At 45.2% G+C, this 13,018-nt stretch overlaps 1 protein-coding gene across 4 annotated transcripts in view; it reads left to right on the forward strand.

Moving 5' to 3' along the window:
- Positions 1 to 13,018, forward strand: part of NEK11 (NIMA related kinase 11) — a 191,261-nt gene that overhangs the window by 151,563 nt on the left and 26,680 nt on the right. For 2 of the 4 annotated variants that reach the window (XM_038769668.1, XM_038769688.1), the window contains exon 15: positions 4,048 to 4,144. The exons of 1 other annotated variant lie outside the window; for it this stretch is intronic. In XM_038769668.1, coding sequence (XP_038625596.1) covers positions 4,048 to 4,144 — 97 coding nt within the window. Of the gene's footprint in view, positions 1 to 4,047; positions 4,145 to 13,018 lie in introns of those variants that run through there. One more of the 4 variants, XM_038769702.1, reaches the window with a different exon arrangement.

Raw genomic sequence — 13,018 nt, forward strand, 5'->3', positions numbered from 1 at the left:
ACTCATAGTCTAAAAAGAAAATGGGGTTGCAGACGCATAAAGGAAATGGAAACAGTTAAAACACAAAAAAGACATTAAAGACAAAGGTAGTTATAAATCCAATAGGAGCCCTTTTTTAAGGTATTTTCTAAGCGTTTACTATGTGCCAGCCACTGTACTAAGTGCTGGGGAAGATACAAACTAAGGTTGGACACAGTCAATCAATCAATCAATCAATCAATCGTATTTATTGAGCGCTTACTGTGTGCAGAGCACTGTACTAAGTGCTTGGGAAGTACAAGTTGGCAACATATAGAGACAGTCCCTACCCAACAGTGGGCTCACAGTCTAAAAGTCCATGTCCTACCTAAAGCTCACAGTCTTAATCCCCATTATACAGATGCGCTGAGGCCCAGAGATGCTAAGCGAGTTGCCCAAGGTCACACAGCAGACATGTGACAGAGCTGGGATTGGAACTCATGTCAGTCAATCATATTTATGGAGCGCTTACTGTGTGCAGAGCACTGTACTAAGCACTGGGAAGAGTACAGTGCAATTCATGTCCTCTGCCAGGCCTGTGCTCTTTCCACGAGGCCACGCTGCTTGTCTTGTTGCCAGAGAGCAAAGTTTCTGGCTCCTTGTGGGTCAGAACTTTTCAGAGCCCAACCATCACAGTAGTTAGAGCTGCAGTCACAGATGCTGCAGCAGTAGCCACAGGCTTCCCAAAATCCGCAATTGTCAGCTGTGTGACTTTGGGTAACTTCTCTGGGCCTCAGTTACCTCATCTGTAAAATGAGGATTAAGACTGTGAGCCCCCCGTGGGACAACCTGGTCACCTTGTAACTTCCCCAGCGCTTAGAACAGTGCTTTGCACATAGTAAGCGCTCAATAAATGCCATTATTATTATTATTATTCTAGCTTGTGAAGGCATGCTGCCATTTCACATGAATATACTCTGAAACACATGCCAGCTTCATAGAAGCCCGAGTGGCATTATTAGTTGTGGTTGGTGTCTTCATGACCAAGGTGAGAAGCCTTTTAAAAGCAACCCAATCCCTAGTCCTAGTCTTGTCTTATGCTGTCTAGACGGACATATCTCCCCCAGAACGCCGCGCTCTCCATCTGCAATCGCTCTGGTAGTGGATCCATAGAGTTTTCTTCATCAAAATACGGAAGTCGTTTACCACTGCCTCCTCCCGCGCAGTTAACTTGAGTCTCCGCCCTTGACTCTGTCCTATGCTGCTGCTGCCCAGCATGGGTGAGTTTTGACTTGTAGCAGGTTGCCTTCCACTCGCTAGCCACTGGCCAAGTTGGAATGGAATGGCTAGTCCTCTGCTTGACTTTGCCTCCCATAGCCGAGTCTGGTAGGGTGCAAGAAACTCTCCAGCTGTAGCCCTGAGAGGGAAGGCACCTTAGTCATTCATTCATTCAATCGTATTTATTGAGCGCTTACTGTGTGTAGAGCACTGTACTCAGCGCTTGGGAAGTACAAGTTGGCAACATATAGAGACGGTCCCTACCCAACAACGGGCTCACAGTCTAGAAGGGGGAGATGAACAACAAAACAAAACATATTAACAAAATAAAATAAATAGAATAGTAAATATGTACAAGTAAAATAGAGTAAAAAATCTGTACAAACATGTATATACATATATATATATACACATATATACAGGTGCTGTGGGGAGGGGAAGGAGATAGGGCTGGGGGGAATGGGGAGGGGAAGAGGAAGGAGGGGGCTCAGTCTGGGAAGGCCTCCTGGAGGAGGTGAGCTCTCTGTAGGGCTTTGAAGGGAGGAAGAGAGCTAGCTTGGTGGATGTGGGGAGGGAGGGCATTCCGGGCCAGGGGGAGGACGTGGGCTGGGGGTCATCATCATCAATCGTATTTATTGAGCGCTTACTGTGTGCAGAGCACTGTACTAAGTGCTTGGGAAGTACAAATTGGCAACATATAGAGACAGTCCCTACCCAACAGTGGGCTCACAGTCTAAAAGGGGGATACAGAGAACAAAACCAAACATACTAACAAAATAAAATAAATAGAATAGATATGTACAAGTAAAATAAATAAATAAATAAATAAATAGAGTGATAAATATGTACAAACATATATACATATATACAGGTGCTGTGGGGAAGGGAAGGAGGTAAGATGGAGGGGTGGCGGGGGGACGAGGGGGAGAGGAAGGAAGGGACTCAGTCTGGGAAGGCCTCCTGGAGGAGATGAGCTCTCAGCAGGGCCTTGAAGGGAGGGAGAGAGCTAGCTTGGCAGATGGGCAGAGGGAGGGCATTCCAGGCCCGGGGGATGACGTGGGCCGGGGGTCGACGGCGGGACAGGCGAGAACGAGGTACGGTGAGGAGATTAGCGGCGGAGGAGCAGAGGGTGCGGGCTGGGCTGGAGAAGGAGAGAAGGGAGGTGAGGTAGGAGGGGGCGAGGGGATGGACAGCCTTGAAGCCCAGGGTGAGGAGTTTCTGCCTGATGCGCAGATTGGTAGCCACTGGAGATTTTTGAGGAGGGGAGTAACATGCCCAGAGCGTTTCTGCACAAAGATGATCCGGGCAGCAGTGTGAAGTATAGACTGAAGTGGGGAGAGACAGGAGGATGGGAGATCAGAGAGGAGGCTGATGCAGTAATCCGGTCGGGATAGGATGAGAGATTGAACCAGCAGGGTAGCGGTTTGGATGGAGAGGAAAGGGTGGATCTCGGCGATGTTGCGGAGGTGAGACCGGCAGGTTTTGGTGACGGATTGGATGTGAGGGGTGAACGAGAGAGCGGAGTCGAGGATGACACCAAGGTTGTGGGCTTGTGAGACGGGAAGGATGGTAGTGCTGTCTGCAGTGATGGGAAAGTCAGGGAGAGGGCAGGGTTTGGGAGGGAAGATAAGGAGTTCAGTCTTGGACATATGTCCTACTCAGGCTTGAAGTTAGGGTCTAGAACTAGGTCCCAGTGTTAACTGCTGTGGTCAGTCAACTTAAGCAGATAACCATCCTCTGAAATGGTTAATGGTGATCAGTGCAGAGGCTGTTGAGAATTTTTTTTCTGACCCTGGTTGGCAATCACCAAGCGGGTTTAATGTAACTTCAGCCAGGACTCAAATAATTTTTGAGATTTCAGGACCGAGAACCTACTCAGAGGAGTTGATGGTAGTGATGACAGCTTGCCTGACAGCATTCACATCCCCTCACACCTTCCTTGTTTTTCATGTTTAAGAGAAGCAGCATAGCTCAGTGGAAAGAGCATGGGCTTGGTAGTCAGAGGTCATGGGTTCGAATCCCAGCTCTGCCACATGTCAGCTGTGTGACCTTGGGCCAGCCACTTAACTTCTCTGTGCCTCAGTTACCTCATCTGTAAAATGGGGATTAAGACTGTGAGCCCTACGTGGGACAACCTGATGACCTCCCCAGCGCTTAGAACAGTGCTTCGCACATAGTAAGCACTTAACAAATGCCATCATTACATCATTATTATTATTGTGTTTCTGCAGGGGCAAGGACGATGGCAAGCAAGTAGGCAGGCAGGAGGGCAGCCCAAGATGAAGTTTGTATGTAGTCTGCTCCCACATGAGTCAGTTACTGGCAGGACTAGAACTAAAATTCAGGCCTCCTAATTCTCAGAGCAGTGTTCTTTCCTCTCAACCAACAGCAGGGCAAAGCCTGAGAATTATTCATGTCCTGTAAGAGGGGAGGCTTCCAACACAAATAGATAGCCATCACAACAGGGGAAGCAACAGAGAATAGATAATAGCGATATTATCCAAGCACATCTCCTTTTTGGCAGGTTTTTTTCCTTTGTTCCAGTTTACTACTGGAGTAACACCCCTTTTAATAAACAAATTTGACAAAATGTTCTTGAGAGGATTGGTCTGCAAATTTCTTGCAAATTTAAAACCCGCAAACCGTTTCCTTTAGAAGAAAGCTATTCAGTGTGCATGTAGTAATCTAACAAATCTTTAATTAAAGCAATATTTCTTAGGCCCACAAGTGAATTTCTCCCAGGTTTCAAATTGTCCTTGAAAAGTGCCTGAGGGTGGAAATAAGATTGTGTGTCTGCACATTGATTTCTAGACATGAGGACTGTCAGCAATGTGGCTACAGGCGGGCCCGAGGGACCAAGACCTCTTAACAGCACCATGGCTGAGACCAAGATGAAGCGCATGAAGGAGTAAGTAGCAGATATTGATTGGCCCACTATAACAATCCGGAAGGAAGGTCTACTTGGCACTTGATGATGTCTAGTCATTCCTGCAGTGCCATTGTTGAGGATGGAGGAGAAAGAGAAGCTGTGTCGTCTCGATTTAAAGGTGACTTGGGGAGGCCAGAGTATTCCTGGTGAAATCTGAAGTCCGGTTGTATCACCAGACTTGTGGGTTGTGGGTGGGTACTGTCAAGGTGACAAAGCCACCTTATTCACTATCAAACGTCACCCAAGTAGCAGTTGGATTTGTGACTTTTTGTAATCAAAATTGTTTCCATCACTTAGTCTCCTGCCAGCCTTCAATCAGTAGTATTTATCGAATGCTTACTCTGTACAGATCACTGTACTGAGAGCTTGGGAGAGTATAATAAAATGGAGTTGGTAGTTATGACCCCTTGCCGGGGAGACAGACGTTAAAATAAATTTCTGATAAGTGGAGCACAGACTATAGTGATATGAGCATAAGTTCTGTGGGACTGGGATCAGACCTAAGTACTTAGGCAACACAGAGGGGAGGGCAAATAGGATGGAGAAATGAGGGGTTAGTTAGGGAAGACTTCTTGGAGGAGATATGATTTTAATGGGGCTTTGAAGATAGTGTGGGGTGTCCATCTGATATGAAGGGGGAGAGAGTTCCGGGCCAGAAGTAGGGTAGTAAGCAAGGTTTTGGCTACTAAACAGTTCATTAGCCAATCAGTCAATGAAATTTACTGAGCACTTACTATGTGCAGAGCATTATACGTAGTGCTTGGGAGATGGTAGACATGATTCTTGTCTTCAGGGGTCTTATTGTCTATTGGGGGATTCATTCATTCATTCAATTGTATTTATTGAGCGCTTACTGTGTGCAGAGCACCGTACTAAGTGCTTGGGAAGTCACAAGTCAGCAACATATAGAGACGGTCCCTAGCCAAGAATGGGCTCTCAGTCTGGAATGGGGGAGACAGCCAACAAAAGTGATCGAGGTACACTGAGCAGGTTGGTGTTATAAGAGCAAAGTGTGTGGACTAGGATGTATTAGGAAATCAGTGAGGTAAAGTAGGAATTGGGGAGCCGATCGAGTACCTTAAAGCCGACAGTAAAGAATTTCTGTTGGATGAAGCGAGCAATGGGCAATGATTGGAGGGTTTTAAGGTGAGGGGAGACACGGACTGAATGGTTTTTTAGCCAAATGATCCAGGCAGCAGAGTGAAGTTTGGACTGGGTTTGGGCAAATCAATTAATCAATCAATCAATCGTATTTATTGAGCGCTTACTATGTGCAGAGCACTGTACTAAGCGCTTGGGAAGTACAAATTGGCAACACATAGAGACAGTCCCTACCCAACAGTGGGCTCACAGTCTAAAAGGGGGAGACAGAGAACAGAACCAAACATACCAACAAAATAAAATAAATAGGATAGAAATGTACAAGTAAAATAAATAAATAAATAAATAAATAAATAGAGTAATAAATATGTACAACCATATATACATATATACAGGTGCTGTGGGGAAGGGAAGGAGGTAAGATGGGGGAGATGGAGAGGGGGACGAGGGGGAGAGGAGGGAAGGGGCTCAGTCTGGGAAGGCCTCCTGGAGGAGGTGAGCTCTCAGCAGGGCCTTGAAGGGAGGAAGAGAGCTAGCTTGGCGGAGGGGCAGAGGGAGGGCATTCCAGGCCCGGGGGATGACGTGGGCCGGGGGTCGACGGTGGGACAGGCGAGAACGAGGTACAGTGAGGAGATTAGCGGTGGAGAAGCGGAGGTTGCGGGCTGGGCAGTAGAAGGAGAGAAGGGAGGTGAGGTAGGAGGGGGCGAGGTGATGGAGAGCCTTGAAGCCCAGGGTGAGGAGTTTCTGCCTGATGCGCAAATTGATTGGTAGCCACTGGAGATTTTTGAGGAGGGGAGTAATATGCCCAGAGCGTTTCTGGACAAAGATAATCCGGGCAGCAGCATGAAGTATGGATTGAAGTGGAGAGAGACACGAGGATGGGAGATCAGAGAGAAGGCTGGTGCAGTAGTCCAGACGGGATAGGATGAGAGCTTGAATGAGCAGGGTAGCAGTTTGGATGGAGAGGAAAGGGCGGATCTTGGCAATGTTGCGGAGCTGAGACCGGCAGGTTTTGGTGACGGCTTGGATGTGAGGGGTGAATGAGAGAGCGGAGTCGAGGATGACACCAAGGTTGCGGGCTTGTGAGACGGGAAGGATGGTAGTGCCATCAACAGAGATGGGAAAGTCAGGGAGAGGACAAGGTTTGGGAGGGAAGACAAGGAGCTCAGTCTTCGACATGTTGAGCTTTAGGTGGCGGGCGGACATCCAGATGGAGATGTCCTGAAGGCAGGAGGAGATGCGAGCAAATAGCATGCAAATGGCAGCTCTGGGCAGAGCACTTCTACTGGGACAGAGAGAACACATTGCTTAGGAAACAGAACTACTTGTCAACACAGTAGTTTCATTCTTTGAACTGCCCTGGCCTCTTCTGGGGATCCCCACGGCAACCCCCAAAATTGGTAACCTTGGTTGGTTGAACCAGGGGGCTTTCCTGCATCTGGGCCTTGGGCGATTGCCCTGCCTCACCTCCCCACCCCAATCTGAAGCAGGCCCGCAAGGAAGAGAGCAGCATTTGAAAAAAATGATTTAACTTCTCTCCTGATTACTATGAGTAGTCTAATTGCAGTCTGTGAACATCTCGCATTTAAAAATTTTTTGTTTGGGGGAAGGACAATGAAATTAATGGCCCTCCAGATTTTAATCTATTGAAATCCTCCATTACAGTAATCAGAAATCCTCCCTCAGCCTAACATTTTACCCATTGGGGTGTCCCAGGAGCAGGTGAGAGGCTTCATCAATTCCTGCTATTCATTCATTCATTCAATCGTATTTATTGAGCGCTTACTGTGTGCAGAGCACTGTACTAAGCGCTTGGGAAGTACAAGTTGGCAACATATAGAGACGGTCCCTACCCAACAGTGGGCTCACAGTCTAGAAGGGGGAGACAGAGAACAAAGTATATTAACAAAATAAAATAAATATAATAAATATGTACAAATAAAATAGAGTAATATTTGAAGGCCGTGAAGACTATTTGAATATTTGTAATATTATTATTATTATTACAATATTATTATTGTAATATTGAGTAATATTTGAAGACTACTTGGGAGACATAACTACAACACACAGAGGTCTTTGATAGGAATGAAAAGGAAAACCACTGATCAGAAGAATAAGACAACCACACACTGGAAAAAGAGGGGGGAGCTGGCAGTTTCTGTGGAGGACAACTTGGGCCTTAGTGAAAGCAAAAAATGTACTGAATGAAAATAGCCTCGGAAGTCACAGTCTTCCTAAACCCAGACTACAATCTCTTCTTCCTCACCAAAACAAATGCAGGAATATATCTGCAACTACTCTGACGGGTGGACATTTTATGAAAAACATTTGTGCATTTGGTTGTCAGGGAAGGGGGTGTTTCTTTTAAAATTTCTTTTGGAAAGAGTACAATAATCTTCTGTGCTTGGTAGAATATATGTGAAACGGTCTCACAGAAGCTGCAGAGAAAAACATCTGGCGATTACTCTGTACTTTGTCAAGGAGTACTCAAGAAGACATCTGAGGGCCAAGAGGATGAGGTTGCAGTGTTGGGGGGTTATGTGGCCTTGTTGAATGCACTTAGTACAGTGCTCTGCACACAGTAAGAGCTCAATAAATACGATTGAATGAATGAATGAATGAAAGTTGAGGAGTTAATATTTAACCTCATTATTCTCTTAAATCCCTAAAAGGCGTGAGGGCCATTTGGAGTAGTCAGCAAGATGCTAAGTTTTGCACCTGAGATTATCTAGCCAAACAGGCTGCTCCTAGTCAGTTTGCATAGGAGCGTCCCTTGAGTGTTTGGGTATTTGGAGAAATCCAGTTAACTCAAAAAAAAAATGGTGTCGAAATTATTGATTATGATGAAGCATTTTCCATGCTACAACATTTTCCCTCTTAAAATGAAGTCTTTCTGTTCCTGCCTTGAGACCTCTTCTTGGGAAACTTGCCTTCTCATAGAAAATACTGTTGTTTTGAGGTCAACTGCAGTCAGAAGGTGCTACTCACAGACATCAGAGCTACGGTCGAATGAAGTGAAACAAAAACTTCATTCCAAGCTGAAGAGTTTCCATTTACTTTGAACAAGCTCCTGTCAGGCAGAACCTTGAAGCTTTCAAAGACATTCTGTTATTTAACCTTAAGCTTGGTGCTTTCACCAGAAACTGTTTGGTAAGATCCCAGTCCTGACCACTGCCTTTGTGCTGGTGCTGACAAACAGAGCACTCGATTTAAATAGTAAAAAAATCATCACCCAAGACTCGTCAATTTTTTTTTTTTTAGTTGGATGATCAAGCAAAGACTATTCAAACCTGGTCTGACCCAACAGGCCCACCTTGTCCCTCTGAGTTGATTCCTGCAGAATCCAAGATCCAGGACCAGTCTGTTCAATGCCCTCTACACAGGGCAGGTAAAAGTTACAATCTCTTCTCACAAAGACCTTGCAACTAAAAAGAATCATGTTCAGTTGTCCCATTCAGGATCACTCTTGAACTCATACTGTTATTGTTCAGTATTGAGTATTCAGTGCGTGCTAAGCACTCTTCAGTTATATGGTTATGTTCTAAGGCAAAATGGCACACAACCACATAGATAAACATATAAATACGGTCATTGTGGGCAGGGATTGTCACTTTTTATTGCTTTATTGTAATAGTAATGATGACATTTATTAAGCGCTTACTGTGTGCAAAGCACTGTTTTAAGTGCTGGAGTGGTTACAAGGTGCTCAGGTTGTCCCATGGCGGGCTCACAGTCTTCATCTCCATTTTACAGATGAGGTAACTGAGGCCCAGAGAAGTTAAGTGACTTGCCCAAAGTCACACAGCTCACAGTTGGCGGAGCTGGAATTTGAACCCATGACCTCTGACTCCAAAGCCCATGCTCTTTCCACTGAGCCATGCTGCTTCTCTACTTGTACTCTCCCAAGCGCTTAGTACAGTGTTCAGCACACAGTAAGCACCCAATAAATAAGATTAAATGAATGAACATACAAGAATTACAACCTATAGAATATTAATTATTTTTTGTGATTAACTTTAGTTTTCTTTTTTTCCCTCTAGACTAGCAAATATGCAGAAGATACACTGGGAAAGGGCAGTTGTTAGAGGTTTAGGAAATATGAGAGAAATCTTCAACTATTGTACCAACCAGTTATCAGTTATCATAGACAACAAGTTCACAGAGCTGGCATAAAGGCAATCTCTTTCCCCTCACCTCTCTCCCAGAGAAGCAGCATGGCTCAGTGGAAAGAGCTCGGGCTTTGGAGACAGAGGTCATGGGTTCAAATCCTGGCTCCACCAATTGTCAGCTGTGTGACTCTGGGCAAGTCACTTAACTTCCCTGTACCTCAGTTACCTCATCTGTAAAATGGGGATGAAGACTCTGAGCCCCCCGTGGGACAACCTGATCACTTTGTAACCTCTCTAGTGCTAGAACAGTGCTTTGCACATAGTAAGTGCTTAATAAATGCCATCATTATTATTATTATTTTGAACTTTCTGGGAGGAAGTTGGTTCTGGGAGAAGCAGCGTGGCTCAGTGGAAAGAGCCCGGGCTTTGGAGTCAGAGGTCATGGGTTCAAATCCCGGCTCTGCCAATTGTCAGCTGTGTGACTTTGGGCAAGTCACTTAATAATAATAATGATGGCATTTGTTAAGCGCTTACTATGTGCAAAGCACTGTTCTAAGCGCTGGGGGGGATACAATGTGATCAAGTTGTCCCACGTGGGGCTCACAGTCTTAATCCCCATTTTTACAGATGAGGGAACTGAGGCTCAGAGAAGTTAAGTGACTTGCCCAAGGTCACACAGCAGACTTGTGGTGGAGCGGGATTCGGACCCATAACGTCTGACTCCAAAGCCCATGCTCTTTCCACTGAGCCACGCTGCTTCTCTACTTCTCTGTGCCTCAGTTCCCTCATCTGTAAAATGGAGATTAAGACTGTGAGCCCCCCGTGGGACAACCTGATCACCTTGTAACCGCCCCAGCGCTTAGAACAGTCCTTTGCACATAGTAAGCATTTAATAAATGCTATCATTCAAGCACTTAGTACAGTGCTCTGCACACAGTAAGTGCTCAGTAAATACGATTGAATGAATTAATAAGTTGGCTACTTTGCCAAGTTCTCCTAAGGGCAGCCCAAGTCAGACAGTAGGGGCTTGCTGCTGGCTGTGATTCCAGCCTGCTCTCCCAAAACCCTCCAGAAGAAAAACTTCTCGTGGTGGTAACGTTTCTGTTGGCTTAAACTATTCCGGGGTAAAAATGAAGCTAGAATGGGTTAATTCGGAGTGACTGTCACCTGCACTTTTTTCCAACCATTTCCCAAGGAAGTTCCGAGGTCATCAGCCACCAGGTCCAAGCAAATGTGCTTGAGCTCACTGTGGGCAGGGAATGTGTCTACGAACCCTGTCGGATTGTACTCTTCCAAGTGCTTCTTCCAGCGCTCTGCAAACCGTAAGCACTCAATAAATGCCATTGATTGATTTCCGGTAGCCAGATCACCCGCGTGGTTCTAGCAGCCTTGAATCTTGGTGGCTTAAAAAAAAATCCCTTGCAAACTTTGACCTTAGCATTTTCTGTTGTACTCTCTTCTAGCTTGTGGTACTAATTAAGTTCCGACTTTGATCTTTTCTTGTTAAAGAATCTGGTTCAGCCAGTTCACCGCGGCCTTTTCAGAACTCTCAATAGGGTCATTGTAGAAGTTTTTCTATCTCCTATCTTCCTTTGATGGCCCTGATTTCAAGATGGCTGATGTCGGTCTGGTTTGGGGTTATACAGCTGTGCAGCCCCAAATTCAACCTTCCAAGGGAAAAAACCTCATTGTAGTCTAATATTGGCTATTTCACTAGTAGCTAACTAAATATTTCATTGAATCTGAAAAATAGTTCAAAATCTCTGAAATAAGAATAGGGGAAAAAATAGCATAGATTACTTCCTTTCTTCCGTTGTTTTTTTTTTTCTTCCCAGCCTCTGGTCTGCATTCACTTTCCTTTGGGAACTGTTCTTTTGGCTCTTGACTAATGGTCTTACAAGTTGAGTAAGAAACGGAAGACTTTTGTCCTCCTTTTCCCCCCCTCCAGTGAAACTCCCTGTAGCCAGAGCATCTTCATTTCTGTGTCCCAGTAGCCTTGCTTCCCATCCATCCAGCTAAATCCAATTACACCTGCCAGTTTGAAGGTAATAACAGAATTTCTATGTGAGTTGCAGAGGAGGCGGGAAACTGGGAGCAAATCCTGATTGTGTTCAGTCAGTGTTTGATTAGCTGCTCTGTGCCAAATGCATCAAAATGCTTGATTAAATCCAATTTTCTCAAGGTAACCTGGGACTGCTCCTTTTTCCCAGAAGCAGAGGTGTGTTCTCTCTTTCTCTCTCCCCTCTATCTCTCCTGTCACCCTTTCTCCTCTCTCTCTCTCTCTTATCTATCTGACTCTCCTTCAATTTTTCTGCATAGAAGGCAATGAAGACATAGTCATAAAGCACCTTGGGTTCATATTCCCTAAGCTAACATTACCTTGGGAAAGTTAAACATTGGCTGAAAATACCTATAGGCAATCTGATCCCATCTCTAAACTTCTAAAAACCCCAGAGTCAAGGCTTCAGGGTGGCAAGGAGCAAGCAACTAACTTGCCAAGAAAAATATGAAGAATGTTTCTGAATATCTTTTGGCAAGGCCAGACCATGTTACCCACTAAAAGGTCACCAAAGTACTCCCGAGTGGTCCGTTGGGTTAAAACAGGAAGCTCACCATTACAATCAGAAAGACCGGGTTCTTAGATTCTAGGTTCCTAGATTCTAATCCCAGCTCTGCCGCTTGCCTTCTAGGTAACCTTGGCCAAGTCACTCAACTTCTCTGTGCCTCCACTTCCTCATCTGGAAAATAGGGATTAAGTTCTCCCTCCTGCTTAGACTGTGAGCCCCATGAGGGACAGGGACTTTGTCCAACCTGTTTATCTTGCATCTACCCCAGTGCCTAGTACATTGCTTGGTTCATAATAAACACCACAAATATCATTATTATTATTATCATTATTACTGTTATCATCATCATCCAAGCGAACAGATACTCAACCTGTCTGGGACTCTGTGACCCAGGGAAAGCACCGAAAGCAGCCAGGCAGCAGGGTTGAGGCTGCAGATCGTAGACTGTAAAATCCTCACGGGCAGGGATTGTGTCTGGCTATTGTGTTGTAATGTTCTTTCCCAAGTGTACAGTACAGTGCTCTGCACACAGTAAGGCCTCAAATTGACTGATTGCTGTGGTCTTCTGGTGTTTATGCAAACAGCGGGACCTGCAAAATGGCCTCATAATTCAATGCAGGAAATTCCCTCATGAAAAAAACGGCATGATACACCCTGGGTGTAATGTAATGTAATGTAATGTTCTTTCCCAAGTGTACAGTACAGTGCTCTGCACACAGTAAGGCCTCAAATTGACTGATTGCTGTGGTCTTCTGGTGTTTATGCAAACAGCGGGACCTGCAAAATAGCCTCATAATTCAATGCAGGAAATTCCCTGATGAAAAAAACGGCTTGATACACCCTGGGTGTAATGTAATGTAATGTAATGTTCTTTCCCAAGTGTACAGTACAGTGCTCTGCACACAGTAAGGCCTCAAATTGACTGATTGCTGTGGTCTTCTGGTGTTTATGCAAACAGCGGGACCTGCAAAATAGCCTCATAATTCAATGCAGGAAATTCCCTGATGAAAAAAACGGCTTGATACACCCTGGGTGTAATGTAATGTAATGTAATGTTCTTTCCCAAGTGTACA

The sequence above is a fragment of the Tachyglossus aculeatus genome, chromosome 2 (genome assembly GCF_015852505.1).
Source record: "Tachyglossus aculeatus isolate mTacAcu1 chromosome 2, mTacAcu1.pri, whole genome shotgun sequence".
NCBI lineage: Eukaryota > Metazoa > Chordata > Mammalia > Monotremata > Tachyglossidae > Tachyglossus > Tachyglossus aculeatus.